This window comes from Herpailurus yagouaroundi, unplaced genomic scaffold (assembly GCF_014898765.1).
Source record: "Herpailurus yagouaroundi ecotype Mexico unplaced genomic scaffold, PumYag 246, whole genome shotgun sequence".
NCBI classification, from domain to species: Eukaryota; Metazoa; Chordata; class Mammalia; order Carnivora; family Felidae; genus Herpailurus; species Herpailurus yagouaroundi.
Genome location: NW_024412463.1, coordinates 146,691 through 172,570, shown reverse-complemented (window position 1 = coordinate 172,570; position 25,880 = coordinate 146,691). Strand labels below are relative to the sequence as shown.

The 25,880-nt window shown below is 53.5% G+C and overlaps 1 protein-coding gene across 2 annotated transcripts in view; it reads left to right on the top strand.

Moving 5' to 3' along the window:
- The window catches only part of PREX1 (phosphatidylinositol-3,4,5-trisphosphate dependent Rac exchange factor 1), a 186,391-nt gene that overhangs the window by 83,650 nt on the left and 76,861 nt on the right, over positions 1–25,880 (top strand). For both annotated transcript variants that reach the window (XM_040459806.1, XM_040459807.1), the window contains exons 3-6: positions 476–598; positions 7,352–7,456; positions 12,971–13,072; positions 22,204–22,365. In XM_040459806.1, the coding sequence (XP_040315740.1) occupies positions 476–598; positions 7,352–7,456; positions 12,971–13,072; positions 22,204–22,365 (492 nt within the window). The remainder of the gene's footprint in view (positions 1–475; positions 599–7,351; positions 7,457–12,970; positions 13,073–22,203; positions 22,366–25,880) is intronic.

The following is a 25,880-nucleotide window of genomic DNA, read 5'->3' as shown; positions in this document are numbered from 1 at the left end:
CATGGAAGGACCCTCATCGTTTTAAAAATCAAGTCTTCTGATCCAACATGCTCGTTGTCGACCATGATGAAAATTGTGATGAATGTCTTAATATCTAGTTCCCTGCATGCTGAGTGTGAACCTCCCTTCTGCTGCTTAGTGGACTGCGTGACCTTGAGAATATTAATTTATTTTGGGTCCCCGTTCTTCATCTATAAATGGGGGATGACGGTAGTTTCTGCCTCATGGAGTTACACAGAAAATTCGATGCCGTAAATGCATGTAAAGTTCGTAGCACAGGATTAGGCATGAATAGATGCTGGCAGTATTTTGTTTTAGTTATTTTCGTGAGGGGCTAAACTGGCTGCAGTGTATCAGTGTGCCTGTTGCATCATATTCTCGTCTGCACTGGGGGTTATGCATGTTGTTATGCTTGATTTCGCTCTCCCTCTGTGCCTTGATTGACTCTGTCCTCGGGCCTCGCTTTTCCTCCCAGATCCTGTTCTCGAACATCGAAGACATCTTGGAAGTTCACAAGGATTTCTTGGCTGCCTTGGAGTATTGTTTACATCCCGAGCCTCAGTCTCAGCATGAACTTGGGAACGTTTTTTTAAAATTCGTGAGTACGGTGGTGCCCCAGCCCCTGTTGGAGCGTGTAGCTTTGGGGGAGTGGGCCTCTTCCCCAGCCTCCTCTGCAGGCCTGTCTGGGACACGGAGAGGCAGGTGGCAGGCCCAGCCTCTGCCCACAGGAACAAGGGGAAGCCGTTCGGTCCCTGCAGATTAGTGCTGTTTTTAGTTGTCTCTCCCTCCCCTCGATGCCATGGGGAGTGCGGCTCCCTTTTCCTCGGGGCTCCTTGTGGCACGACCATGTCCTGGGGTTCCCATGACCTCCTGGGCTGGCAGGACCCTTCTGCCGCAGAATGACCAACAGGGTAGCCAGTGCCAAGAGGGTGGACCTGGGCCAGGCAGACCTGGGTGTGAGTCCCAGCTTGGCCACCCCCCGACCCACGAGGGTGTCTTGGGTTCCCACTCAGCTGCTGGTCGGAGAGGCTGATGGCTTTTCACAATAGTCTGTCTCTTCCTGCAGGATTCCCGAGTTGCTTGGAGTAGAGAGAGAATGGTTGGCGGGAGGAGGGGGTGGGCACCCTAAAACCGGACCACCACCTACTGAGTTGATGGCAAACTAGCACAGATGTTCTCTTTGTGCCGGGTGCTGTTCTCAGTGCTTCACGTATTTTAATTGATTAAAACTTCACAACAACCTTCGACAGTGTGCATCGTTATTGTACTCACTTTGCAAACAGGGGAACGGAGGCCCAGAGAGGGTAGATCATGATTCAAGCTCACACGGCCAGGGAATGCTGGAGCCGGGACTTGGGCCATTGTAATTTGGCCCCAGGGCTTATGTTTTTCATCACCTTACACGCTAAGTTTCCTGAAATGCATCCTAAACACCTACTGTGTGCCAGGCGCTGTACTTGGCCCTGAGGAATGCTGCCCTGCCCTAAATAAGACAGATTTATTGTCGCCACCGTGAGGCTCGTAGGCTGCCAGTACAGATGGTGACCCGGGTTACCAAGGATATAAAATACAGATGTGCGAGGAGTGACTGTGCTCGAAGTTGCTTGAAATTGGGAAGTCAGGGACACGATTGCTAGACGGAGCAAACAAAAACACCCATGACATCTGAGCAAATTGGCAAATGAAAGATAATTCTTTAGTGTGAGTATGTCTCATGCACTGTTTGGGACACACTTCAGTAAGAAATGATTTGTTGTGCCTCTGAAATTCAGACTCATCTGGGTGTCCCGTGTTTTATGTGGCAACTCCGACTGCCTCAGGGCAGGCCTCTGGAGCATGGTAAAGTGGGATGATCTTGGCCGGGGGTGGGGGTGGGGGTGGGGGGTGGGACGTTCCAGAGGGAGACCCTCGCGAGGGCAGAGGCCCTGGACCAGGTGTCCACGGAAGGGAAGGCAGGCAGGCTGGTGTGGCCGGTGCAGAGTCAGTGATGGGAGGGGGGGTGGGTGCAGGGATGCCGTGGGGGCAGATCCCATAGAGATCTCCCCCTAAGAATTGCAGGTTTGTAGCAGGGTCGTGCCGTGTGAGTGGCTCTCACCCCCTCCCTGTAGCTGTGCGGATAAGGGGATGATACGTTGGGGAAACCCTCGCAAAAGTCAGACCGGGATCTCACGCTTCCCTCTGCGATGGGGGAGGCGTCCACGTGGCCAGCCTCCATCTGAGCCTCAGTCTTTTTGGGTGTAAAGGGAGTGGCCTGGAGCAGATGGCGTCCGTGGAGGCAGCGAGGCTCCCGGGCCGGGCCGTTGCGGGCGGCAGCCATCACCTCTGACGATCCGTGAAGCCTCCCCGGGGGCTCGACCCTCTCCCCCAGCTGTCCCAGCTGGCATCTGTCCACTTCTCCTCCTTCACATCCCAACCCCGCAGCCACAGGCTCCCCGCCCACCACATCTGTGTGTGCACAACTGCTTGTCCCTTTCTTCTTGGCACAACAATCAAAGCCCCATGTGGGGCCCCTGGGAGGAAATTGAACACTTGGGCTCTGAGCCGTCAAAAGCAGCATTTCCGTATCTGCAGGGTCTGGGGCCCCGAGACACAGCTGGGATTAGGCTCCCGGCAAGGACAGGGGAGTGATGGAGCCGGGCATGGTTTTGGGGAGGGGGTGTTTCCATTTGCTAAATTTAACTTCTCCAGGCCTCAAGTCCTGGTCCCCTGCCGTTTTCACAAGCTGAAGGAGAGGAGACATCGCTAATCAATCACAGCATTCTGCCTGGGCTCCCTGGGCTGGGGGTGGGGCTGAGACTCCTCACCAGTTCCAGCCAGTGCCACTCTTTGATTGGGGTTAGCGTGTGAGAATAAACAGATCTGCCTCTGCTTTCTGGCCCAGTCTTTTCAGGGTACAGATGGAAGTGGACAGGGAGACCCTGTCACCTCACCAGGCTTGGGTCCAGTTTTTCATTTTCTCCCGCCTTTCAGAGCGTGCATTTATTAGGACTGTCTTCATTGCGAGTGATGAAAACACCGATTCAAGTAGGCTTAAGCCAACAAAAAAGACTTTATGGCTCATACAAACGAAATATTCCAGTGAGCGGGATTTAGGCATAGCTGGATCCAGGGCCCCATATGGTGTTTCCAGGACTCGGTCTTTCTCTTTAGGCTCTGATTTCCTCTGTGTTGGCTTCATTCTCGAGGGGTGGGGGGCCGAATGCCTCACAGGGTGGCAGACGTGGCCTTTAGCAGCTTCAGGCTGACAGTCTGCCAGCTCGGCAGTGACAGTTCAAAGAGAGCCTCTCTCCACAGTAATTCCAGCATGAGTCATTGAGGGCTGTCCTTGGCCCAGCTTGGGGCACATGGCCACCATTGCCAGGACAGGGGACTCTTTGATTGATTTGGCCTGGGTCGTGCGCTCACTTGTGGTGCCTGGGAGTGGGGTGGGGTCAGTGGGCTCAGTGGAGGAGGTGTCCAGGGGAAAAGTTTGGGGCCGTGACCAGAACGAAGACGGGGGAATGGGTGGCGGGTGGGTAAAACCAGGCACGTCCCAGCAAAGAGCCGAGGCCGCGGCTGCAGTGGACCAGGGTCATCTAGAAGGAGCGGGAGCTGGTTTGAGGTCTGTTGGGCTCCTCTTAATTCCTCCTGCTTCCTTGCCTCCATTCATCAAGTCCTCACGACGCCTGCTCCCTGCTGGCGACTCCAGTCCCCACTGGCACTACAGCAGTGACCCCAGCCGATGCAAGCCCCGCCCCCACGGGGCTCACAGGGCAGGGGTGGGTGGGGGGAGGTGGACACTGCACAGCCGAGAAGGGAGACGTACCTGAGGTCAAGGCCTACTGCGTTTCCCGGATTCTGCCTGGTGCCTTTCCCTGCCGGCCTTGTCTAAACCTGTGAACCCACTCAGCTCCCTTCCTCCCCACTCGGCGTCTCTTCTTTTCACCATCAGAGCCTACCCACCCGGTGCCCCACCCTGTTCACAGGCCTGTTCACCCGCGGTCCTGACGATGGTAGTGAGAGCAGCCTCAATAACACCAACACTAATACCAGCCAAGACTTAGTGAGTCCTCGCTCTGGACCATTCGAAGCACTTACAACGTGTTCACCTGATAATCTTGCCAAACCGCCTCTTGGTGGGGAAGCCGTTATTGTCTACAGTTTATAGACAAGAACGCAGAGGCTCTGAAACATGACATGCCTTGTTCAAGGCCGCAGAGCTGGCAACCTGGGAAGCCAGACCGTGAACTTGGGTGGAGAACTTGCGATTGCACGTATGAGGTTGAGGTTGATGCCGCTATGGTCTCAGGGGCTCTGGTGTCTGATCTCTGAACAGCACTAGTAGGGGCCCCCCAGTCGCTAGAGCTCCTTGCATATGGTTGGGACCTCCTGCTGTCCTTCATGTGCCTGCATTCAGAGCCCAGCCCCCCCTGTAATAGGGCCCTGCAGGCCTTCTCTGCAGGAGCAGGCCTCAGGCGGGCCACTTCCTGTCACCTTCAACCGGAAAGGCCCTTTCTCTCTTCTCTGCAGCCCACCTCCCCGTGGTCCGCAGCTGAGGCCTGGCTCCACCTGTGTCTAGAGGCCTCCCTCCCTCATATCTTTTGTCCTCGCTTGGGTGAACCCCTGTGGTGCAAACCTCCTGACCAGTCTCCACAGGCCTTGATGGCCCCATGGGCTCACTGGAGACCAGTGGAAATGGAAGGCGTCCGCTTGGGCAGCGTGTGTGCGGGGGGCGGGGGCGGGGATGCTGGGGTCCCCTTTTCCCCTTCCCTGCCCTTGCGCGTCAGCAGATACTGGGTGAGGGAGATGGTCGGGGACTCTGTGTGTTTCCGTGTGCATGCAGACATTGGTGGTAGTGTTTGGAACATGTGGCTTGTGTCTTGTAATGTTTCAGGTCATTTGTGGCCGCTCCTGGGAGGTAGGCGTCAGGGCCGTTTCTCCCGGATGATCCTAACGTTGTCTGTTTGGTGTTTTTCTCTAATATTCATGTTTGCCCATTGTGTTTGTAGCTAATACTTTTCGAGGAATTTTGAAATATTAGATAGAGTTCATCATGTCCCACTTGTATTAAATATTAAGTTATTTACCCCGCCAGCAGCGCAAGCAGTGAGGGGCTGTTATCATGTCTGTTTGGCGGATGAGGAAACCAAGGCGTAAAGAGGTGAAGCAGCTTGTCCAGGGCCACACCCGCTACTTAGGGAGCCTGGGGCTGGGTTTCCTACCCAGGCGGTCTGGTTCTCGAGTAACTTTTTCATCATCCTCTGCAGTCTCGTCCGAGCTTTGCTTGTGGTGTTGTGGCTTGGGTTTTGTCCCCCTGTTGCCTCCTGCTCCCGTCCCCATCTTCGGTCAGGCCCCGGAGCTTCATGGCAGCAAGGGGGAGTTGAGAGAGGCTGTGAGACCCCGGGCTCGGGACTTGGCCTTGGTTTTCCCACGTGTGAGTGGGGCGGATCCAGTAACCACCTGGCAGGTTCCTGCGAGGACCGAATGGGTTTACCCTCTTTCCAAGAGACTAGCACGAGGTGTGTACTAAGTGCTGAGCACACGCTCCGTGTCGGCCAGTGGCTCCGGCTGTGGGCCCTTTGCTGTTCAGGGCGTCTGCTCAGAGGGTGCACACGGAGCCCCCAGAGGCGAGCCCGGGCGGGTGGGGGCGGCTTACTGATTCTGAAACCCATCCTCTCTCCTCTCTGGTTTTCTGCTTCCTGTAGCCGCCCGTCGGCAGGATGACTGGGGGGTTTGTTTAGAAACAAGATGAGTTACTTGCTTTGTAGACCCGCCTCTTCCTTCCTCAGCTTCTTGGGGTCTCCTGCCCAACCCCCAGTGCAAGGTCAAGGCCCTTCAGCCCTTCCTGTCCAGCGGCTTTACCCAGGACATCCTTGTTTAGGGTTTGGTGGGCTGGGAAGCAGTATTGTGTGAGCCTTTTGGAACCAAGAATGTTCAGTGCAAAGCTTCCTGTTGGTCCCAGAAGCCCTGACGGATGGTTACAGACCTGGTGACCCACAGATGACCTCTAGATTGGAAAGAGTCCGACTTGGGGCTTAGGGGGTGTTTGGAGGTCAACAGAGGTATCCCCTTGCCTCAAGGCTGTCGCTGCTATGTGGCAGAGACCAGGGATCTATTTTCTCCCCCACATTCCTGAGCTTTATCTAGATTCTTTAGGTCTGTATATACAGGGCATTGCACATGGTAGGTGTTTAAGTTCAGTTATTTAGCAAGTGTTCATCGAGGGGCCTACTGTATGCCAGGCATTGTGGCAGGGTCTGGGAATACCTCAGTGAGCAAGATGGACGTGGTCCACTGCCTTCAGGGAGCGGACTACCCTGCAGAAAAGACAGATAAACAAATAATCTGAATAATTCCAGATTATACCTGGATGGCTGTTTTAGCTAGGGTAATCCAGGTGGCATTTGAGGAGGTGGAATTTGAGTTGGAGAGTAGTCAGGCCTGGGGGCATAGTGTTCTGGGTAGAGGAAATGGCAAGTGCAAAGGCCCTGAGGTAGGAATAGGCTGGCAAAGTCAAGGAGTAGATAGAAGGCCAGTGAGATGACGTCAGAGAAAGACAGGGTCATGTATCTGGCCCTTGAAATTCATAATCAAGTGTTGGATTTCATTTGTAGTGTAATAGAATACCACTGGATTTTTGTTGTTTTTTTTTTTTAATTTTTGTTTTAAATGTTTGAGACAGAGAGACAGAGCATGAGCTGGGGAGGGGCAGAGAGAGAGGGAGACACAGAATCTGAAACAGGCTCCGGGCTCTGAGCTGTCAGCACAGAGCCTGACTCGGGCCTCGAACTCATCAACTGTGAGATCATGACCTGAGCCGAAGTCGGATGCTCAACTGACTGAGCCACCCAGGCGCCCCACCACTGGGGGGTTTTAAGCAGGGATGTGACACAGTCTGACTTGTGCTTTAATACTAAGGGTGGATACTTCTTGAGCTCCTACTATATGCTGAAACCTTATGTTTTAACTCATTTAATTCTTATAACAACCCCACGAGTTAAGGCCTATTAATAACTCCACTGATGAGGAAACTGAGACACAGAGCGGTCAGGTACCTTGCCCAGGTTCACGCTTGTAAATGCAGAGCCGGGATTCAATCCCAGGCTGCTGGCTTGAGTCCGTGCTCTTGACCCTGGGCTGTGCTGCTTCCTGAAAGGTTACTCAGGCTGCTGGGTGAAGAATGGGGACAGGAGTGGAGGCTGCGAGGCCTGCAGCGAGTGGGAGCCACCTTACCTGAAACCCCTCCTGCTGTGTGGTCACTCAGGCTCTGGGCCAGTCCTTCCTCCCAGGCTGGCCCAGCTGTCAGCACATCTCAGAGCACCTGCTCTCCTGCCACGGGCTGTCTCCCACAGGCTCTGTCCTTGTCTTGCAGAAGGACAAGTTCTGCGTGTACGAGGAATATTGCAGCAACCACGAGAAGGCCCTGCGGCTGCTTGTGGAGCTCAACAAGATCCCCACTGTCCGCGCCTTCCTCTTGGTAAGTTTACTTGTCTTCCACTCGGCTTCGGCCTTGCGAATCCCTGGGCACGAGACAGCTTCGCGCTGACCTGTGCTGCCCGGGGTCGGCTGGGCATGACAGCTGGGGTAACGCTGGGATCGCCGAACGTTTTCTGGAAAGGGCCACATTTTTGCCTTTTCGCATCATGCGCTCTCTGTCACAGTGACTCAGTTCTGCCCTGGTAGCATGGAAGCCGCCATAAATAATATATAAAGGCGTGAGCGTGGCTGTGTTCCAGGAAAGTTTATTTACTAAATAGGCGGAGGGCTGGATCTGGCCCTCGGGCCAAGTTTGCCAATTTCTGGCCTAAAGTCGTGATCCTGAAAAGAGTGGTGTCAATGGTAGTAATAATTGTATTATTAGGATTATTTAGTTATGAGTGAAAGAAAGCCCAGTTAAAATTGGCTTAAGCCAAAAAAAAAAAACAAAAAAACATGGGTTCGCTTTTCTGGGAAGTTTAAGACCCCGGAGGGCTTCAGGCACTGAAGAATCTAGGTGTGTAAATATGTCATCAGGGACGTGTTTCTTGGTTCTGCGTTGCCCCGCCTTGGTTCCATTCTCAGGGAGGCTGTCTCCTTGGGGTTGCCAACGTGGCCTCCAGCAGCTTTGTGCTCATACCTCTGATAACTGAGCAGCTTTAGGATAAGAGAGCTCCCCTTGGTTCAGTAGTAACAGCAAGAATCCTGGGTCTGATGCTCATTGGCTCAGCTTGGCTCAAGACCCTATCCCTGAACCAGTTGTTCTAGATGGAGGGGTTGGTTGTTGCTGATTGGCTACTTCTGGAGCTGGAGGGCAGAGTCAACTCTACCCAAACCACCAGCCCTAAGGGTGGGGTGGAGCCCGAGAGGGCGTTGGCTTGCGTTTGTGGAAGTAAGCTGGGACTAGATATGGGTCGGGCCACACCCCAGACATCCGTGATGGCCTTCGCTCTACGGGCTCTGTAGTTGCAGAGAGCTTGGCTTGTGGATGAAGGTTCTCATTTGTGACTTCCTTGGGGCTTTACCAGCCACTATCTGTTGTGTATGAACTAAGATATACATTTGTCTGCTCTGCAGACATGCCAAATCACAGCGGTTTCAACAAGATAAATGTTTCTCTTTCATGTTAACAGTGCGGATATAGACAGTCTGGGGCTGGTATAGGGGCCCTTGTGTCAGGAGCCAGTGCCCTAGTGTGCACCCTCATCAGCAGGGTGTAAGTCGACTTCTCACCACTTCCACGTTCCAGGTAGTGGGATGCAGAAGGGCGGGAAGGAGGGCCTGTCCTTCTCCTCTTAAAGGCATAGTTGCACACATCTCTTCTACTCACATCCGGGACCTAGTCACACGGCTACACCCAGCTGCAGGGAAGGCTGGGGCATGTAGCTGTGTGCCCAGATGGCAATAATGTTGCCGTGGAAGAATACCTTGGGGGACACCGCATAGCCTTTGCCACAGGTGATTGTGATGAATCGCAAATCTTCAGTGACTTCCTAAGACTACGTGAAAAGTGATTGATGTTCTCGTGGTTTCAAATCCTGATCTTTCTTTTATTTTTTTTAATGTTTTAAAATGTTTATTTATTTTGGAGAGCAAGAGAGAGAGTGCACGCAATCAGGGAAGGGGCAGAGAGAAAGGGAGACACAGCATCCGAAGCAGGCTCCAGGCTCTGGGCTGTCAGCCCAGAGCCCGATGTGGGGCTCGAACTCACAGACTGTGAGATCATGACCTGAGCTAAAGTTGGACACTTAACCGACTGAGCCACCTAGGTGCCCCTCGATCCTTCACTTCTAAATCCCCTGCTCATTCAGTCAAAGACCAACACTCCCGCCCCCAAGTACCGTTTTATTTCCCAAGGGCACATAGAGAATAGAACACCCGGGAGTAGAGTGGCTACGGGCCGTAGCATAAGGAGTGTTAACCACGCGCCCAGAGAGCCAACCTGCATGATAAAATTCTTATGTGTACTTCTCCCTGATGCACAGTCTCTGACAGAGTGTTTCCAGAATTTTGATTCAAAATGTATGTTTCCTTCGCTAGTGAGCTCCTGATGCTTGTGGTCCAGTTCCAGTGAGCGTCTGAGGAAAGGCAGATGGGTCAATGGATTTCCTTTTGTCTCAAGTGCCTTAGCATTCGGGGCCGATGCCGTTTGTTACTGCCACCTGCACCTTTACGTTTCCAGTTTTGTACTTCTATTCATTCAAGAGTCTGGGCCAAAAGCAGAGATGAAGTCGCGTAGCACAAGACCACACACACACGACCCTGTTTCGGTGACCCACCTGCTGACCTTAGTCCCGCAGTCCCCGCTGCCCAGGCTCTATCTAGGCCTGGCTGAGGGTCCCTCTTTCTGGGGGTGTCCTCTTGGGCTCAGCCGTGTCTTGAGAAGCAGGAAGATGCCAGGATGGTGTTTGCAAGGGTGTGGGAAGGGAAGGGCCTCGCTTTTTCTTTCCTTCCTTCCTTCCCCTCTCTCTCCTACAGTCTTCCTGGTGCACCAGGCTGCCGTTTTCCTAGCGACAGCTGGGCTGGGCCCGATCGGGCAGGGGGAGGACACATGGAGTGCCAGCAAGCTCGTCATCTTTCCTCCTCTTTGCTGGTGTCTCCCAGCTTTTGGCCACCTGCAGGAGAGCTGTCTTGAGTCTCTGATGGAGTGTTAAGACGTTGCGAATAGACAGGCTCTGGCTTTCCGCTCACGACGTGCTGTGTGCTAGCTGAGAGATAGAATGGCGACTGCATCATTCTGTGACTCAGTTTTCTTGTCGGTAAAGTGGGGGTAATGTGTTCGTTTGCTCATTCATGCTAAGTGCTGGGGAATAGCAGTGACCAAGGCAAGAAAAGTCCTCCCTCTCGTGGAGCAGCTATTCTAGTAGGAGAAACTTACGTGATTGTCATGTGGTATGAAATCCCCCGGAAGAAATAGTCCCCATTAAGGATGACAGGATGTTTTGAGGGAGTTAAAAAGAGAGAGCGGCAAGGAGTATCTGGGAGGAAAGCATTCCAGGTAGAGGAATTGTAAGTCCCAAGGCCCTGAGGTAGCAGCCTGTTTGAGAAATAGCTAGAAGCCAGGGTAGCTGGAATGGAGAGTATGGGAGGAAGTGAGATCAGAAGGAGGGAAAGGGCTAGATAATGAAGGAGCATTTGGATAATGGGAGGGATCTGAGGTTTATAAAAAGGTTTTTCATTGCGCATACATGTAGTAAACGCACTCACCCGAGTCGGTTCTGTGAAGGAGGAGGATTTAGAGAGATAATTCGCCGAAGTTCTTCCCATCGTGCCTGGAGTGTGATCTTGCTGGAATAGTGAATGGCAACTCAGTGTGTGTTTGCTTCTTTTTTTTCTCTTAAATGAAAATAAAGTGAAACAGGAATTTGGAGTGTTTGGGGGAGAAGTGCGGTTGGCAGCTTTGACAGTTATGTGAAAACCCCTTGATCCCGGACAAAGAGGCCGGCCCTTCTGCCGCCAGGTCCTGGGGGCTTCTGGAAAGCACTCCGCTACCCCCAGGCTCCCCTCTCTCTGCCCGGAGCTGACATCACCAGGGCAGCTTGTGCTGAGCACTGGCTCAGAGGACAAAGGCCCGAGTGTGAACAGTGTGGGGCCTGGCATCTCCCAGCTGCCACAGCTCCGATCCCCCATCTGTGCCTGGGGGAGGTGCGGGGGCCACGCAGCTCCTGTCAGAGCCGGGGCCCTGGGGGCCCTGGGGTCTTGCTTCTCCAAGGAGAGGGCCCCTTGAGATCCCTGGAAGGCAGCACCCCTGAGTCTTGGACCTGTTCTTTCAGTTTTCTGCGCCAGTTGTCATGGGGGGGTAGTACCCCTGCTTTTGCGGGGGCCGCGACGATGAACTTTACATAGAGGCAGAGCACGAGGCACAGAGCCTAGCACGTGGTAAGTGCACGGTAAATGTTCCCTGGTCTCATTTTCACTGCAGTATAAGCAGGGAATTTGTCTACTTTGCTGGGCAGGCTTCCTCGTGCTTGGAACTGTGCCCAGCACATAGCAAGCACACACAGTGTAAATTCGTGGAATGAATGAATGAATGAATAAATGAATGAATGAGAATTCTTTTTCCCGAGAGTTCCTGTTTCGTTTGCAGTCTGCCAGCATGGTGTTGAGGAGGAAGGCGGAGATTGGGGGATGTGCTGACAGTTTGTTCATCCTTTGTGTCATTCGTTTGTTCATTCATTCATTCATTCATTCATTCGTTCATTCGTGCATGCATGCATGCATATATTGGGCACATAGTAAGCCCCAGGGACAGGACCGTGAGGGGCATGGTGGGGGACCCAGTTCACTTTCCAAATCCTGTTACCCTCCCTCTACAGAGGTAACTTCTCCCCCCATTAGAATTTGGTTTATTATTTTTTTTCCACCCATGTTTTTGTATTTCACTACAGATGTGTTCTCCATAAGCAATGCCTGGTTTTGTGTGTTTTTATTTTATTTTCTTTAGATGTTTATTTATTTTTGGGAGAGAGAGAGAGAGAGCATGCATGGGAGAGGTGGGGGGGAGGGGGGGCGGGGATGGAGGATCCGAAGCAGGCTCTGTGCTGACAGCAGAGAGCCCGATGCGGGGCTCGAACCCATGAACCCAGAGATCGTGACCTGAGCTGAAGTCAGATGCTTAACCGACTGAGCCAACCAGGCACCCCTGTGTTGTGTGTTTTTAAAAGCTTTCTGTAGATGGGTTCATACCATGCACATCCTTTGGTGTTTGGGGTCCATCTGTGTCCCTCTGCGACTGTCAGGTCCCCCGTTTTTACCGCCATTTAGTGTGGCAATTGTGTCAGTCTACCATAGGCATAGTTTCCCAGTCTTCAGTTGATGGTTATTTTTATTATTTTTTTTGGAAATTATTTTAAATTATTTTTACTGTTTATTTTTGAGAGAGAGCACGTGAGAGCAAGCTGGGGAGGGGCAAGGAGAGGGGGGCAGAGGATCTGAGCAGGCTGTACCCTGTCAGCACAGAGCCCAGTGTGGGGCTCGAACTCACAAAACGCGAGCAGTTGATGGCTCTTTACCTCGCTTTCCGTTGTTTGCTATTCCATACGAGGCAGTTTTGAACGTCCATGCTCCTGCGTCTGGTGTGTGTCTCGAAGCTCCGATAGTTCCTATAGATCAGGAGTTAGCAAACTTTTCCGTAAAAGGCCAGACAGTAAACATTTCAGGTTTTGTGACTGCATGGTCTCTGTTGCAACTCCTCAGCTCTGCCGTGGTGGCTTGGAAGCAACCAGATATGGCACGAAAGCAAATAGATGTGGCTCTGTTGCAGGAAATCCTTGGTTACCAAGACAGGCAGTGGGCAGGATTTGGCCCACGGGCCGTCGATTGCCAGCCCCTGATCTGGGCTTTGTGCTGGCTTGAAGAGATGCATATTTTCATTTTCATCTCCCCTGGGTGTTGCTAAATTGCTTCCAAAGTCTGTCGCGGTGTTTTAAGAGGGCTCCCCATGGTTCTTTGAAGGTGGCCAAATCCCTTTGCCATCCCTGGTGAGTTTTAATGAAGGTCTTATGTCCTTTTGCAGAGTTGCATGCTTCTGGGAGGCCGGAAGACCACAGACATCCCTCTGGAGGGCTACCTGCTGTCTCCAATTCAGAGGATTTGCAAGTACCCCCTTCTCCTCAAGGTGAGATGTTCACCCATCTCCTCTCTCTGCAATAGAAGTGACAGGAAACCCAGCTCTGACTGGCTTAATCAAAACACTTGTGAGTTCAAGTAGCTGAGACGTATAGGGGTGGTGCTGGCTCTGGGCCGGGCCGGATCCCTCCACGACCCTCTGCTTTCCACTGTTCAGCTCTGTTTTCCGTGTGGTACCAGGTGGTCGTGTTACCCTGGCCTCACACCTCCCAAAGCTCAAGGGTAGTGGGAAAGAGGGAACCTTTCTTTTAGTAGCTCTGACATGAGTTCCCAGAGTCCCTCAGGCTTTGGCCACCTGTGGCCGGAAGAATGTGATGTTCTGAGTGGTTTGGGCCTGAGTCATGTGGTTTAATGGGAGCCAATTACATGAAATCTTCGCTTGTGCTCTTTATTCTTCTCCCGGGTGCTTGAGCTTGCACTTTACCCCAGTGGCTACGAGCTGGGCAGTGTTGGGCTCTGATTGGTTGAGACGTGGTCCAGTGACCGTGAGCTGGGCTGTGCTGTGTTTTCATTGGCTGATATCAGGATCAGGTGCTCCACGCCTGACCCAGTCACTCTGAGCAGACGAGCTCTAATTGGTGCAGATTTATGTCATGTGCTCCAACCTCCAACCAATCACACGACCCCACAGGCCACAAGCCGGTGGGTGGGGACCGCGGGAGCTCCTCATCACTGTCCTGGCTGTTTGCAGAAGAGGATACGGGTGATGCTGGGTGCACTGAGCTCAAACCACACACCTGCTGTCTTCTTCACTGTTTAGCCACCTTTGATTTAGCGTTGGTAGGGCGGGCCAGGGAAGATTTGCTGCTTGGGTGGTGACCCAAGAATTCTTTTTCTAATTATTATTATTTTTTAATTTTTTATTTATTGTGTGTGTGTGTGTGTGTGTGTGTGTGTGTGTGTGTGTGTGTGTGTTTGAGAGAGAGAGAGAGAGAGAGAGAGAGAGAGAGAGAGAGAAAGAGAGAGAGAGTGCAGGGGAGGGGCAGAGGGAGAGGGAGGGAGAATCGCAAGCAGGCCCCATGCCTAGTGTAGAGCCCAGTAAGGGCCTTGATCCCATGACCCCGAGATCATGACCTGAGCCAAAATCAAGAGTCAGATGCTTAACTGACTGATCCACCCAGGCGCCCCAGAAATCTTAATTCTCAGCTTCAGAGTTGGCTTCCGGGTGGATCCCCAGCTGGGTGGATGGCCTTGCCACTGTCCGCTGCTCTCCGCCCAGGGTTTTCGACCCTTGGAAATGGTGGCTGTTGGCCCAAGCCTGCCCTGGTTCCATCCCGAAGGTCTGGCATCTGACGGCTGTTCCTTGGGGGTCCCTGCTGGTGGATTAATTTGGCTGATGGTGCCTCATTCATGCACCTGTCATTGAGGCCACATCATTGTCATTGAGGCCTTGCTCCATCAACTGGAAGGCAGAGCGGAGGGAGGGGAAGATTACTAGGGCCAACCTGAACTTGGCTTTCTGCTGGAGATGGTGGGGGACCCTTGAGTCTCTGAGCTGGACCAGACCCTTTCTGGGGTCTGTGAACAGAGGCCTCTAACCTGTGCAGCCATGGCTGGTGGGACAGTACTCTCTGTACCTCCTCTGGCCTCCTGCTCTTTGTCTGTCCCAGGGATCTCAAAAGGACCTTCTGTGGTTGTTCTCGCCGCTGCTCTTGACCCGTAAACACGTGTTTGAAATGCCGTGTGTCTCTAGCTCTTCACCTTGGTGCAGAAGGAGCTCCAGGTGGAACTTGCAAACTGGTAGCCTGTGGCTTGAACTGGACCTACAGGTGTGCTTCATTAGGTCTGTCTGGTGGTGTTTTCCAAACGTGCACTGGATGCCTGCATTTAAGAGGCAGGGCTCTGTAGCAGTTTAGGGCAAGGGGTTGCCAACCCTGTGGCCTGTGAGCCAGACCTAGCCTGTGGCCTGTTTTTGTACAACACAGGAGCTAAGAATGATGTTTACATTTTTTTAAAGGGTTGTAAAAAAAAAAACACAACAGCCCCAAAAAACAAACAAAGAAGACTGTGTCACAGAGGCCGGATGTGGCCAACAAAGCCTAAAATATTTACTATCTGGCCCTTTGCAGAAAAAGTCTGCTGACCCCTGGGGTAGAGCCAGGCTTTGCAGCCATAGGCTGCTGGGATTTCTTTTTTTTTTTTTTTTTTAATTTTTTTTTTCAACGTTTATTTATTTTTGAGACAGACAGAGACAGAGCATGAACGGGCGAGGGGCAGAGAGAGAGGGAGACACAGAATCGGAAACAGGCTCCAGGCTCTGAGCCATCAGCCCAGAGCCCGACGCGGGGCTCGAACTCACGGACCGCGAGATCGCGACCTGGCTGAAGTCGGACGCTCAACCGACTGCGCCACCCAGGCGCCCCTGAGATTTCAATTCTAGCTCCACCATTTACTCGCTGCCTGACTTGGTGCACGTCACTTCTCTGGGCCTCAGTTTACTGACATGTAATATGCGGTTTGTACTAACACAGATGCGGCTGTTATTCATACAGATGACCGGACATCTATTCACTTAATTCTTAGAACAACTCGATGAGCGAGGCCCTGCGGTTAGCCCCACTTGAGAGACTGAGGCACAGAGGAAGGAAGTGGCCAGTTCCAGGCCACATAGTAGGGGTGCTTAGGGCTCACGGTTTGAGCCCTTTTCTAGAGGTCCGCCCTCCGACCATGAGGCTACCCTGCCTGTTAAGCACTTTGGGGAATTAAGCTGCCAGAGTGCTTGGGTTCTGGGGATGCTGACCTTCTCAGTTCCCTAAGCGGGGGTCTGGGAAGGTCGGTGGCCTTGGTTTTGTGGCTCAGTGGCTGCTCTGTTCCTTCTTTCCTGGGTTTCAAAACCTTGAACATCTGACCCATTAGAGCAAAGGCCGACTCTAGCCCCACAGCCCAACCGAGGCTTCCTAGGTGTTAACCCTTTGGTTTCTGGACCTTGGAAAAGTCTGGGGTCTCAGCGGGTGTGGGGAGTGGCTGTTTCCATAACGTATTTTAACAAGTAGTGGAGCTAGACCTATGTATGGGGGCGGACTCTAAGCTCACAATGGGAGGCCCAGGCGTTTCTGAGGCCCCAGGGGCCACAGTTTGGTCTGGTGGGATCTATGGGCTCTGGATTCCCAGGAGAGCAGACGGAGAAGAACAGAACTAGAGTAACTGCCCACAGGAAATGATGATGCAGCCTGGCTGTGGGTTTGCTGTCCTGACCAAATGGCTGTTTACTCGCCCCGTTTCCTCGGTCTCCAGCTGTGTTTACCGGGAGTGCAGATAGCACCAGGGACCGGCCAGCAGGCCCTTGGATTCCTTCGGGGACGTGCCATGCTCCCCGCCTGACAGAGTTGCTCTGTGCCCTGGCCTCTGGCACCCACAGCTGGAACGTTTGCATCAGAGAACAGCTGGGATTGTGGACAACTCTTCATACCCCTCCTGAGTCCCTCCTTCCTGTCACATTTTCCAGCGGGTTTTAAAAGACGATGCCATGAGCCCAAACCCTCAAGCTTCCTCCTCCGGCCCCTGCAATCCTGACGCCCTCACAGATGTCCCTGTGGCCCTCTGAGCCCCCTTGTTTGAGCTGAACTCCGAAGCCAGTAGGCAGACAGGGTCAAGGAGCCCGGGTGGGAAGACAGAAGAGGCGAGATTGAAAGCCTCATTGGGAGCAGCCCGAAAAAGGCTGAAGTTGAACATTGCCTAAGAATAGCCGGAACACTCTATCTCAGCCTCCAGCCCAGGCTCAGGATAGACAGTTGGCATTTTTAGGCTTTGTTGAGTTTTCCATCAGTGTTTCCAGGGAAATGATTCAGGTTTGGGGTAATGCCCCTAGTGCGCAAATGACAGGTGCCTGAGGGGAGGCTGACTGTCACTGCCCCTTTCGGTTGTTTCCTGGTGATGCACAGATCTCACTGGGCCACTGTGCACCAGCTGCTGGCGTGGCTCAGGACCCCCAGTGGTGAACGTGTCCCTGCCCATCTCCAGTCAGACTGGGCCTGGTGCATAATGGAGACGGGTCAAGGCAGGTGCAGGGCAAGCTGGACGGGCCCTTCAACCCAAAAGGGGGCAGCTGCCACTCCAGCCCCCCCGTTCTCCTTTGCCTCCTATGTCCTTGGCCCTTTCCCCTCCACTTCCTTAGCTGGTGACTCACCTTTCGGACCTCCAATCACAAGCGGGCCCAGGGCTCAGTCTTTGGGCCTTTTCTGTCTCTAGACTTGCTCCCGGAGTGGCCTCATCCACTTTGTGGCCTTTAAAGAAAAAAAAAAAAAATGTATTCAAAATTTGTGTAACCTTCATCATGATAATTTTAGACTATTTTCATCACCCTGCAAAGAAACTCCAGACCCATTAGCAGTCACTCCACTTTCTCTCAGCCCCTGGCAACCACGCATCTACTTCCGGTCTCTGTGGATTTGCCTGCTCTGGACCTTTCTTTCCGATGGAACCCTAGAATATGCAGCCTCTTGTGTCTGGCTTCTGTTCCTTAGCACAGTGCTTTCCAGGCTCACCCACACTGCAGCCTGAATCATAACTCCGTTCCCTTTTTAGATGAATAACATTCCGCTGTATAGAACCACATTTTATCCATTCATTCACTAACGAACATTTGGGTCGTTTGCACTTTCTGGCCGTTACGAACAAAGCTGCCGTGAACATCCATGTACAAGTATTTTGTGGACATTCCCAGGGCTTTAAATCCCATCTCTGTGTCCAACTTGCAGCCTGGACCTGTCGGCCAAATTCCAGACCTGTTCTCTTGCCCACTCAGCTTCCCTACTTGGATGTCAGACAGGCGTCTCCTATCTGATGTGCCCAAAACAAAATGCTTGGCTCTCCCCTTCCCCCAGACTGGTCTCCCCGCCCTGCCACCCCCTTGTCCCCATTTCCATAAATGGCCTCTTTCTTTCTGGTTGCTCAGGCCAAACCCAAGCTGTCTCTGGCTCACCCTACATCCAGTCTATTAGGAGGCCCCATTGGCTCTGCCTTTGGACTCTTTCTTGAGTTCAGCCCTTCTAGCTACTTCACGACACCTCGCTCCCTGGGCCCCTGCCACAGCCCCCACTGGGTCTTCCTGCCCCTGCCCTTGTGCCCCACTGTCTCTTCTCAACTCAGCAGGTAAGTCTGAGCCAGTTCACGTCATTTTCCCTCAAAACCCTCTAGCAGCTCCCTGTCACTCACATTTAAATCCAGATTCCTCCTCACTGACACCTGTAAGGTGTTACACAGTTAATCTGTATTTCTCTCTGACCCCCCCCTCTGCTTCTTCTCCCATCCCTCTCACTCTGCTCCAGCCACATCTGTCCCCTTGCCACCCTCTGAACACAACAGGTTCCTGCCCCAGGGCCTTTGCACTTGCAATTTCCTCAGGGACATCATTACCTTAGATATCCTGAGGCTCGCTCTCTCATCTCGTCAGGGCTCTGTTGCTCACTTGTCCCCTCCGTGGAGAGGCCTTGTCTGACCACCCCAGCTATAGCAGAAGAAACACTTCTGCCATTCTCTGTCCCTTCACCCTGTTTTAATTTTTCTTCACAGTCCCTCTCCCTAGCTCACATTCTGTTCTAGGACTCCTGGTGTACGGATTGATTTTTTCTGACTCCTCATGAGGGCGTCGGCTTGGCCAGGGCAGGGGTTTAGGCCCGTTTTGTTTGTTGCTGTTCCCTCAGTGCCCCGATGGCCGGGGGCTGGCGCGTTTCCCGGAGTTGGGACACGTACCGCTCAGAGCTGGCACGTGAAGAACCTTTATGGGCGGCGAGCGGCGGGGGGAGGAGGCGGGCAGCCCTGGAAACCGGCGAACCCCACAGTGAGCGTGTTCTTCTCTTGGCGAATTCCCGGGAGTCTTCCCGATTCCCTCCAGGAGAGGGTTCTGGCTGGTGCTGCACCATCGGAGGGTTTTAAGGCCGTTTATTCGTTCCCCGACCGCTGTGGAGTCCCTGTTACGTGGAAGGCTTCATCCCAGGTGCTAGGTGCACAGTGGACAAAACGGCCCAGAGCCCTACCTCTGTGGGACTGCCACTCTGCTGGGGGAGACAGTCAGTGGAGGAATAGGAAATGAACGTGTTTGTAGAGTTGTCGTGTTGCTGTGGAGCAGAAATATTTCAGGCCGAGATGGTTGGTAAGGACCAGGTGATGGGCTGCGAGGGTGACCTTTGAGCAGAGACCAGGAGAAGGTGAGGAAGGGGGCCGTACAGGTAGCCTGGGGAAGAGTCTGCCGGATAGAGGGCATAGCCAGTGCAAAGGCCCTGTGGCAGGACTGTGTCTGAGGAACAGTGAGGAGGCCAGAGGAGGATCTGAGGGAGAGAGCAGGGGAGTGAGGTCAGAGAGGCGATGGGGCCAGATAGGCAGGGCCTTGTGGGCCACTGCGGGGTCTTTGTCTTCTCTGAGTGTTGTAGGTGCCTTAGGAAGGTTGTGAGCAGGGGAGGGACAGGGTCTCACGTCGTTCTGACAGGATCCCTCTGGCTGTGTGTGGAGAATGGACCGTGAGTGGGGAGTGGGGGCCGAGTTTGACTTTGGCGGTTCAGGTGGCAGCTGGCTGGACCAGGATGGTGGTGGTGGGTTCATTTTATGACCATTGCCTCTTCATATCCTTTGCTCATTTTCTGTTGGATAATTATCTTTTGTGCTGATGCACCGTAGTTCTTTGTATACCATTCAGGATACTTTGGGATAGTCCCTTGGAGTCCTCCTCTGACTCTGATGTTAGGAAATGAGCTCCTTACCCGCCAGGGATCCTGCGAGAAGACACCGGAAGCCAGAATTCTCCCCACCGTGGCTCCCGCTGCCCCAGCTCCCGTGCTGCCCCCCTCGCGGCGCCCACCCTCCACCCTGCCTCTGGGCTGAGCTCTGCCTCCCAGGCCGGTTCAGGTTGGGAGCGCCCCTCCCCCGGGGCGGGACACCTGCTTTCACCCCTTTATTTCACAGCTTCGGGTCACACACCGTCCTTCCTCTGGTCCGACTTATCTCTGTTGTGTTCGCCACTCAGGGCTGTCGTCTGGTCCCCCTTCCCCCGTGGGAGCGCCTTTTGCCAGAGAGACGGTTCCATCTGCCCCTTCCTTGCTCCCCCTGGGGCGTGTCCCTGGCACATGGCAGGTGCTCAGTAAAATCCTCAGGGTCCTGATGTTGCAGAACATCTGGGCCTCAGGCCCGCGAGGACCTGTGCTCCAGACAAGGGGCCGCTCATCTTCAGGCAGGGGCATAAACCACGTGAGTGGAGAAGGGATGTTTCGGAGGTGGGTCTTCTGCTGGGAGTGCTCCGAACGACAGGCTGGCAGGGGCCAGATTGCTGCTTGCTGTCACAGCACGTGTTGTCAGCGACAGACTGATGGTGGCCAGCACGGACTGAATGCCTGCCAGCTACGCACTTCACCACGGAGGCCGTTTCCCTGGGGTCTCCGATTCGCCGTGACCACGAGCGGACCCAGACGGACAGGTCTGCGTCGTCCTTTTAGTTTTGGGAGGTCGTGGGCTGTGCTGCTGTGCCTCGACCTCCTTATCTGTTAAAGGGGACAGTAACAGCCCCTGCTCGCAAGCACAGAGCAGAGGCTGAGTGGCCCTTCACTGCTGCCACCCCCCTTATCACTGCTCTTCAGCACGGAGGGCGACTGGCCCAAGGTCACCCAGCTGGTGACCTGTCCGAGGGGCGGAGCCAGCCCTGGCACCCACGTGTGGCGTGCCAAAGCGTCACACCTGTGATTTCAAGGCAGCGGAGAGATGGGGAGATACTGGAACCGTTGGGCATGTCTGGGTCGAGTGATGAAGGAAAATCCTGCTGGTTGAGTGACCCCGCTGGGAAACCCTCCCTGCGGGCTTGAGGTCCTACAGGTCCTCCCTCCCCACTTTCCTCTCTCGTCACACTCACCATGTGGCTGAAGCCCTTCCATGACAGTGAGGCTGACCTTCAGCATGTCCCAGCCTGTGCTTGTGGCCGGGGTGGGCAGTGGTGGGGGGGGGGGCCGTGGGAGGGGGGCCCTTTCACAGGGTTTGTCCTTTGGGAGGGTTTTTTTTTTTTTTAAAGTTTCTTTATTTTCTTTATTTTTTAATTTTTTTAATGTTTTTTATTTATTTTTGAGAGAGAGAGAGAGACAGAGTGTGAGCAGGGGAGCGGCAGAGAGAGAGGGGACACAGAATCAGAAGCAGGCTCCAGGCTCCCGAGCTGTCAGCACAGAGCCCGACACGGGGCTTGAACTCACGAACCGTGAGATCATGACCTGAGCTGAAGTCGGATGCTTAACTGAAGGAGCCACCCAGGCGCCCCTAATCTTTATTTTTGAGAGAGAGAGCATATGAGTTGGGGAGGGGGAGAGAGAGAGAGAGAGAGAGAGAGAGAGAGAAAGAAAGAACCCCAAGCAGGCTCCAGGCTCAGTGCAGGGCCCTGCGTGGGGCTCAATCCCACAAACCGTGGGATCATGACCTGAGCCGAAAGCAGGAGTCAGACGCTTAACTGACTGAGCCACCCAGGTGCCCTGGGTGGGATGTTTTTTGTATTATTCTACAGCTGAGAACACTGGGGCTCTTTGGGGTCAGTATGTGTGGCTGCCTCTCTGACCTCCTGATCTCTGTCTTCTCTGTTTTTCTCTCTCTCTCTTTTCCTTTCTTTCTCATTTACTCTCCTCCAGCCACGTGCCCTCCTCACTCTTCCTCATGACGTGTCCCGTATGCTCAGACCTCAGATCCTTTGCGTTAGCTGTACCCTCTGTGTGGCACGGTCTTCCCCAGGAGTTTGGCAGGACTCCCTCCCTTGCTTGATCCGGAGTCTCTGTTCAGACGTCAGCTCCTCTGAGAGGCCTCCCTGATCTCCCCATTTGAAAGAACACTTCCCTTCCCCAGACCTTCTAGCCCGTCATTCGGATTTGCCTTCCTGATATTTATCACCACCTGACAGTGTTTTGTACATGCCATTTCTCTTCGTTTGGGCTCATCTCCTGAATTTTCCTCTGTTTGGTGACAAATGAAGAAGGCGCTCAGGGGACATTGAATGAATGAATGAATGAGTCAATGAATGAATGATGTTCCCCGGCCCCAGGATACCCGGTTTGTACCGAGCGTTGCTGGGATTTGGCTCAGGGCCAGGTGACGTGGACGCCGTGTTTGGTCCCCTGCGGCTTGGGTTGGTGTGCCTCATCCCTGTCCCCACCTCCCCCCCAGGAGCTCGCCAAGAGGACCCCCGGCAAGCACCCCGACCACCCCGCGGTCCAGAGCGCCCTGCAGGCCATGAAGACCGTCTGCTCTAACATCAACGAGACCAAGCGGCAGATGGAAAAGCTGGAGGCCTTGGAGCAGCTGCAGTCCCACATCGAAGGCTGGGAGGTGCGTCTGGGGCAGGTGGCCTCCTGGGCTCCAGCGGGGCCCGAGGCGGCGGCGGCGGCGGGGGGGGGGGGGGGTGCGCACAGCTGCGGGTATAGACGGCGGGTGGACACCACGTTCAGCCTGGAGGGCGCATGTTGTTGGGCTCACGCGGTGTTTGTTGAAAAGAAAAGCAGAAAGTTTAATTGTTTTCCTGTTGAGCCCCCATAAGAGCCTCGATCTCAAGTTTCTTTTGAGACACCGGCAGCACCGGACCCCCGTGTTCCACAACAGCAGCCTCTAGAAGCTCCGGTTTTCCTCAGTCCCCCCCTCTCCCCGTTGCTCCCCAGTCTCTCTCCTTCACGTGTTGCCCTGTCTGCCCGGTGTCCGTAGGCCTCGGGGCTTTTGGTGCCAAGGTGCAGGGTAGTGTTTAAGGCTCTGCTCCAGGACAGAATTCTGGCTTTGACCCTCCCCTGCTGGGTGACTTCAGGCAAATGGCTTAACTCCTCTGAACTTTAGTTTCCTCATCTGTTCCTGGCACGTGACAGGCACTCCGTACAGGGTGGGTGTTGCTAATACTCCCGTCACGCCGACGAGGGCATGGGGTTCTTGAAACCTTCTCGTGGTGCCTCATTTATTCACTTAAGCCTCTGTGTCTCCCTTGGATTATTAGAGATTTCCTACAAATCTGTCGAAGGACATGGAAAAAGCTGGATACGTAAAAAATATCAGAGTAAATACAGCTGGAACGGAAGATCAAAAGCAAAGATGAAATGCTTCTAGATTGTTCTCTGGATCGTGTGCCTCACACCCTGTGGGTTTCCTGGCACTTGCTACGTTTGGGATTTTTCCGCTTCTTTTCCCCGTGGTCGGGAATCCCGAATGTGAGAGTCTGGCTGTGGAGAGAGGGTTCGGGGAGGAGGCGGGTATCGTGGATTAGCGCTGGCCGCCCATCCCCCTTCCGCTGGGCCTTCCTTTCCCGCCGAAGCCAGAGAACGAAGGGCTGCATTTCCCAGTCCCCCTTGTAGGTTAGGTTTGTGACGCGAATGGCCAAAATCGGATCCAGCCGCTTGAGATTGAGAAGCTGGGGTGGGACACAAGCCACCCCTGCGCTGTCTTTGCCGCAAAGCCCAGCTGTGGTGGGGCTGGGCTGTCTGCATTAGGATCTTAGCAGAGGGGCCGGGTCGCAGCTTCCTGGGTGTCAAGAGGCACGGGACACCCGCTGGCTGGCGGTGGTGCACGTGCAGCAGGCAGGGGATGGCTTTGCAGCCGACAGTTGAGCAGCAGCTCCCGAGGCCTGGACGCAGCAGGGTGGTGTTCTCCTGTGGTACCAGCTCGGGCAGATGGCGTGTGACCTCCCGTCTCCCAGCTGGGGCAGAGGCCGGCTTTCTGGGAGCCCCTGTTTGGGTTCCTGCTTCCTGTAGACCATCTGAAGATTGAGTAAGCCCCTTATCTCTCTCTGCTTAAAGTATGTAGCCTAGGGGGCGCCTGGGTGGCTCAGTCGGTTGAGCGCCCGACTTCGGCTCAGGTCGTGATCTCGCGGTCTGTGGGTTCGAGCCCCGCGTCGGGCTCTGTGCTGACAGCTCAGAGCCTGGAGCCTGTTTCGGATTCTGTGTCTCCCTCTCTCTCTGCCCCTCCCCCCCCAAGTCTCAAAAATGGATAACCGCTAACAAAAATATGTAGCTCGATTTCTATTTCGTACAATGCAAATTGCCAGAAAGGTGTGCCCGTTAGGGTGTGTTGTCTTGGGCCTTGTTTCAGCCCCCTGAACAGCTCCCTTCTGTCTCTTGCCTCCCCCTCCTGGTTCCATGAGAGCAGTAGCTCCAGGAGCTCCTGTTGCAAAGCAGGAGGAGACAGGGGCATGGCCGGGGCCGTGAGAGGGAGCTCTTCTCCTCAGTGGAGGGAAGCCTTTCCCAGAAGCCCCGAAGAGACTTCTCCTTTCCTCTCCTTGACCAGTAGGTCACATGGCCGCTGTCAGCAAATATGCTAAGCTACAGAGCTGATAGAGAGGATGTGCTTAAGCCTCTTTGGGCTTTGAGCTTCCTGACGGCCAAGGTGAAGAGAGCAGGAGACATAAGTTACTCAATATTTATTTTCAAAAAAGGAAGATAGCAGTTCTTCTGGGAGGCAGAGAGTTTCCTGGAAACCAGCTGAAAAAGACATTTCTCACATGCATCCCTGTGGAGAGGAGTATTGAGCAAGAAGTGATTTCTAGATGTCGGCTTCTGGTCAGGGCCTCGGGAAACAAGAACTAAGGGTCTTTGGGGCCCTTTTAGACCCTGAAAAATCTACAATTTGAGACTGGTCCTTATTTTGATCGCTGTTTCTTGGCACAGTAGGAAATAAAGTGAGCTGGAGTGAATAATTAGTGGCAATTATTGAGCCCCTGTTACATGTTTCCGATACTAAGGGGAGGTGGTATGATTATTGCCATTGGACAAATAAAGAAACTGAGGCGTGGGGACTTGATTTGGAAGCCCAGCTCTGTAACTTTGTCCTGCCTCAGGCGACTTTGTGGTGCTCTCCCGACCTTATTTGCCCCGATTGCCTAATTTTAGTAATAATGTCTCTGAAGGTACCACCTGGTGTCATCCTGAGGCTAGAGTGAAATGCGGAATATGAATGCTCTTTAGAAAAAGTAACATGGTTTCTGTGCGGTAGTAGAAAGTTGTTGTTATAACGTTTATTTAAGTAATCTCTATACCCAATGTGGGGCTTGAACTCATGACCCTGAGATGAAGAGTCACATGCTCTTCTGATGGAGTCAGCCGGTAGGATGGTTTTTTAAATGCAGTTTGATCCTTAGGCGATATAAAAATAATATGTCATAGCTAGAAAAAATCATGTGTAACAGTGAGGCTACCTGCAAAGGCTTCCTGCTCTCTGTAGTCACAGCCTCGGGGGCCGGTGAATGGCAGTGGTTACAGATCTTTACTTCTGATAATCTTCCTGATTATTACTGATCTTTCTGTCTGGCCTCTTGCCAATCTGGTTAGACGGCTGCCATTTAGCTCTTGGAATGTGGCTGGCAAGGGACTCATTTTGGGAGGAGGGAGAATCTCTCCTTGGCTACTTTTTTGCTGTGTGCTTGGGCTTGCATCATCAGTTTGATCTCCCAAAGCGGTTCCACCCCGCCTCCCCCCCCCCCATCCTTTGTCCTTTTCAAAAGTCCAAGACTGGTTTACTTAAAACCAGATAAGTTAATCCATAAATCCGTTTTACTAAGGACGTGGAAATGGGAGTATGTTGTGATGCGGAAGTGAGTGAATGAGCCAGCTCACTGCGGGGAGGGGGTTCCTTGTCCTCAGTTTCCTCGTCTGAAGAGTCTGGATAGTGGTGGTCCCCCCTCTCGGGTCGCTTGAGGATTTGGGAGTGGATACGTGCACGGCGCTCAGAACAGTGCTCTTTCCTTGGCTCAGAGCGCATGCTCCGTAAGCGTCCAGAGGAGCTGTGGCAGCAAAGCTGGATTTCATTCTTCTTCTTTTTCTTCTTCTTCTTCTTCTTCTTCTTCTTCTTCTTCTTCTTCTTCTTCTTCTTCT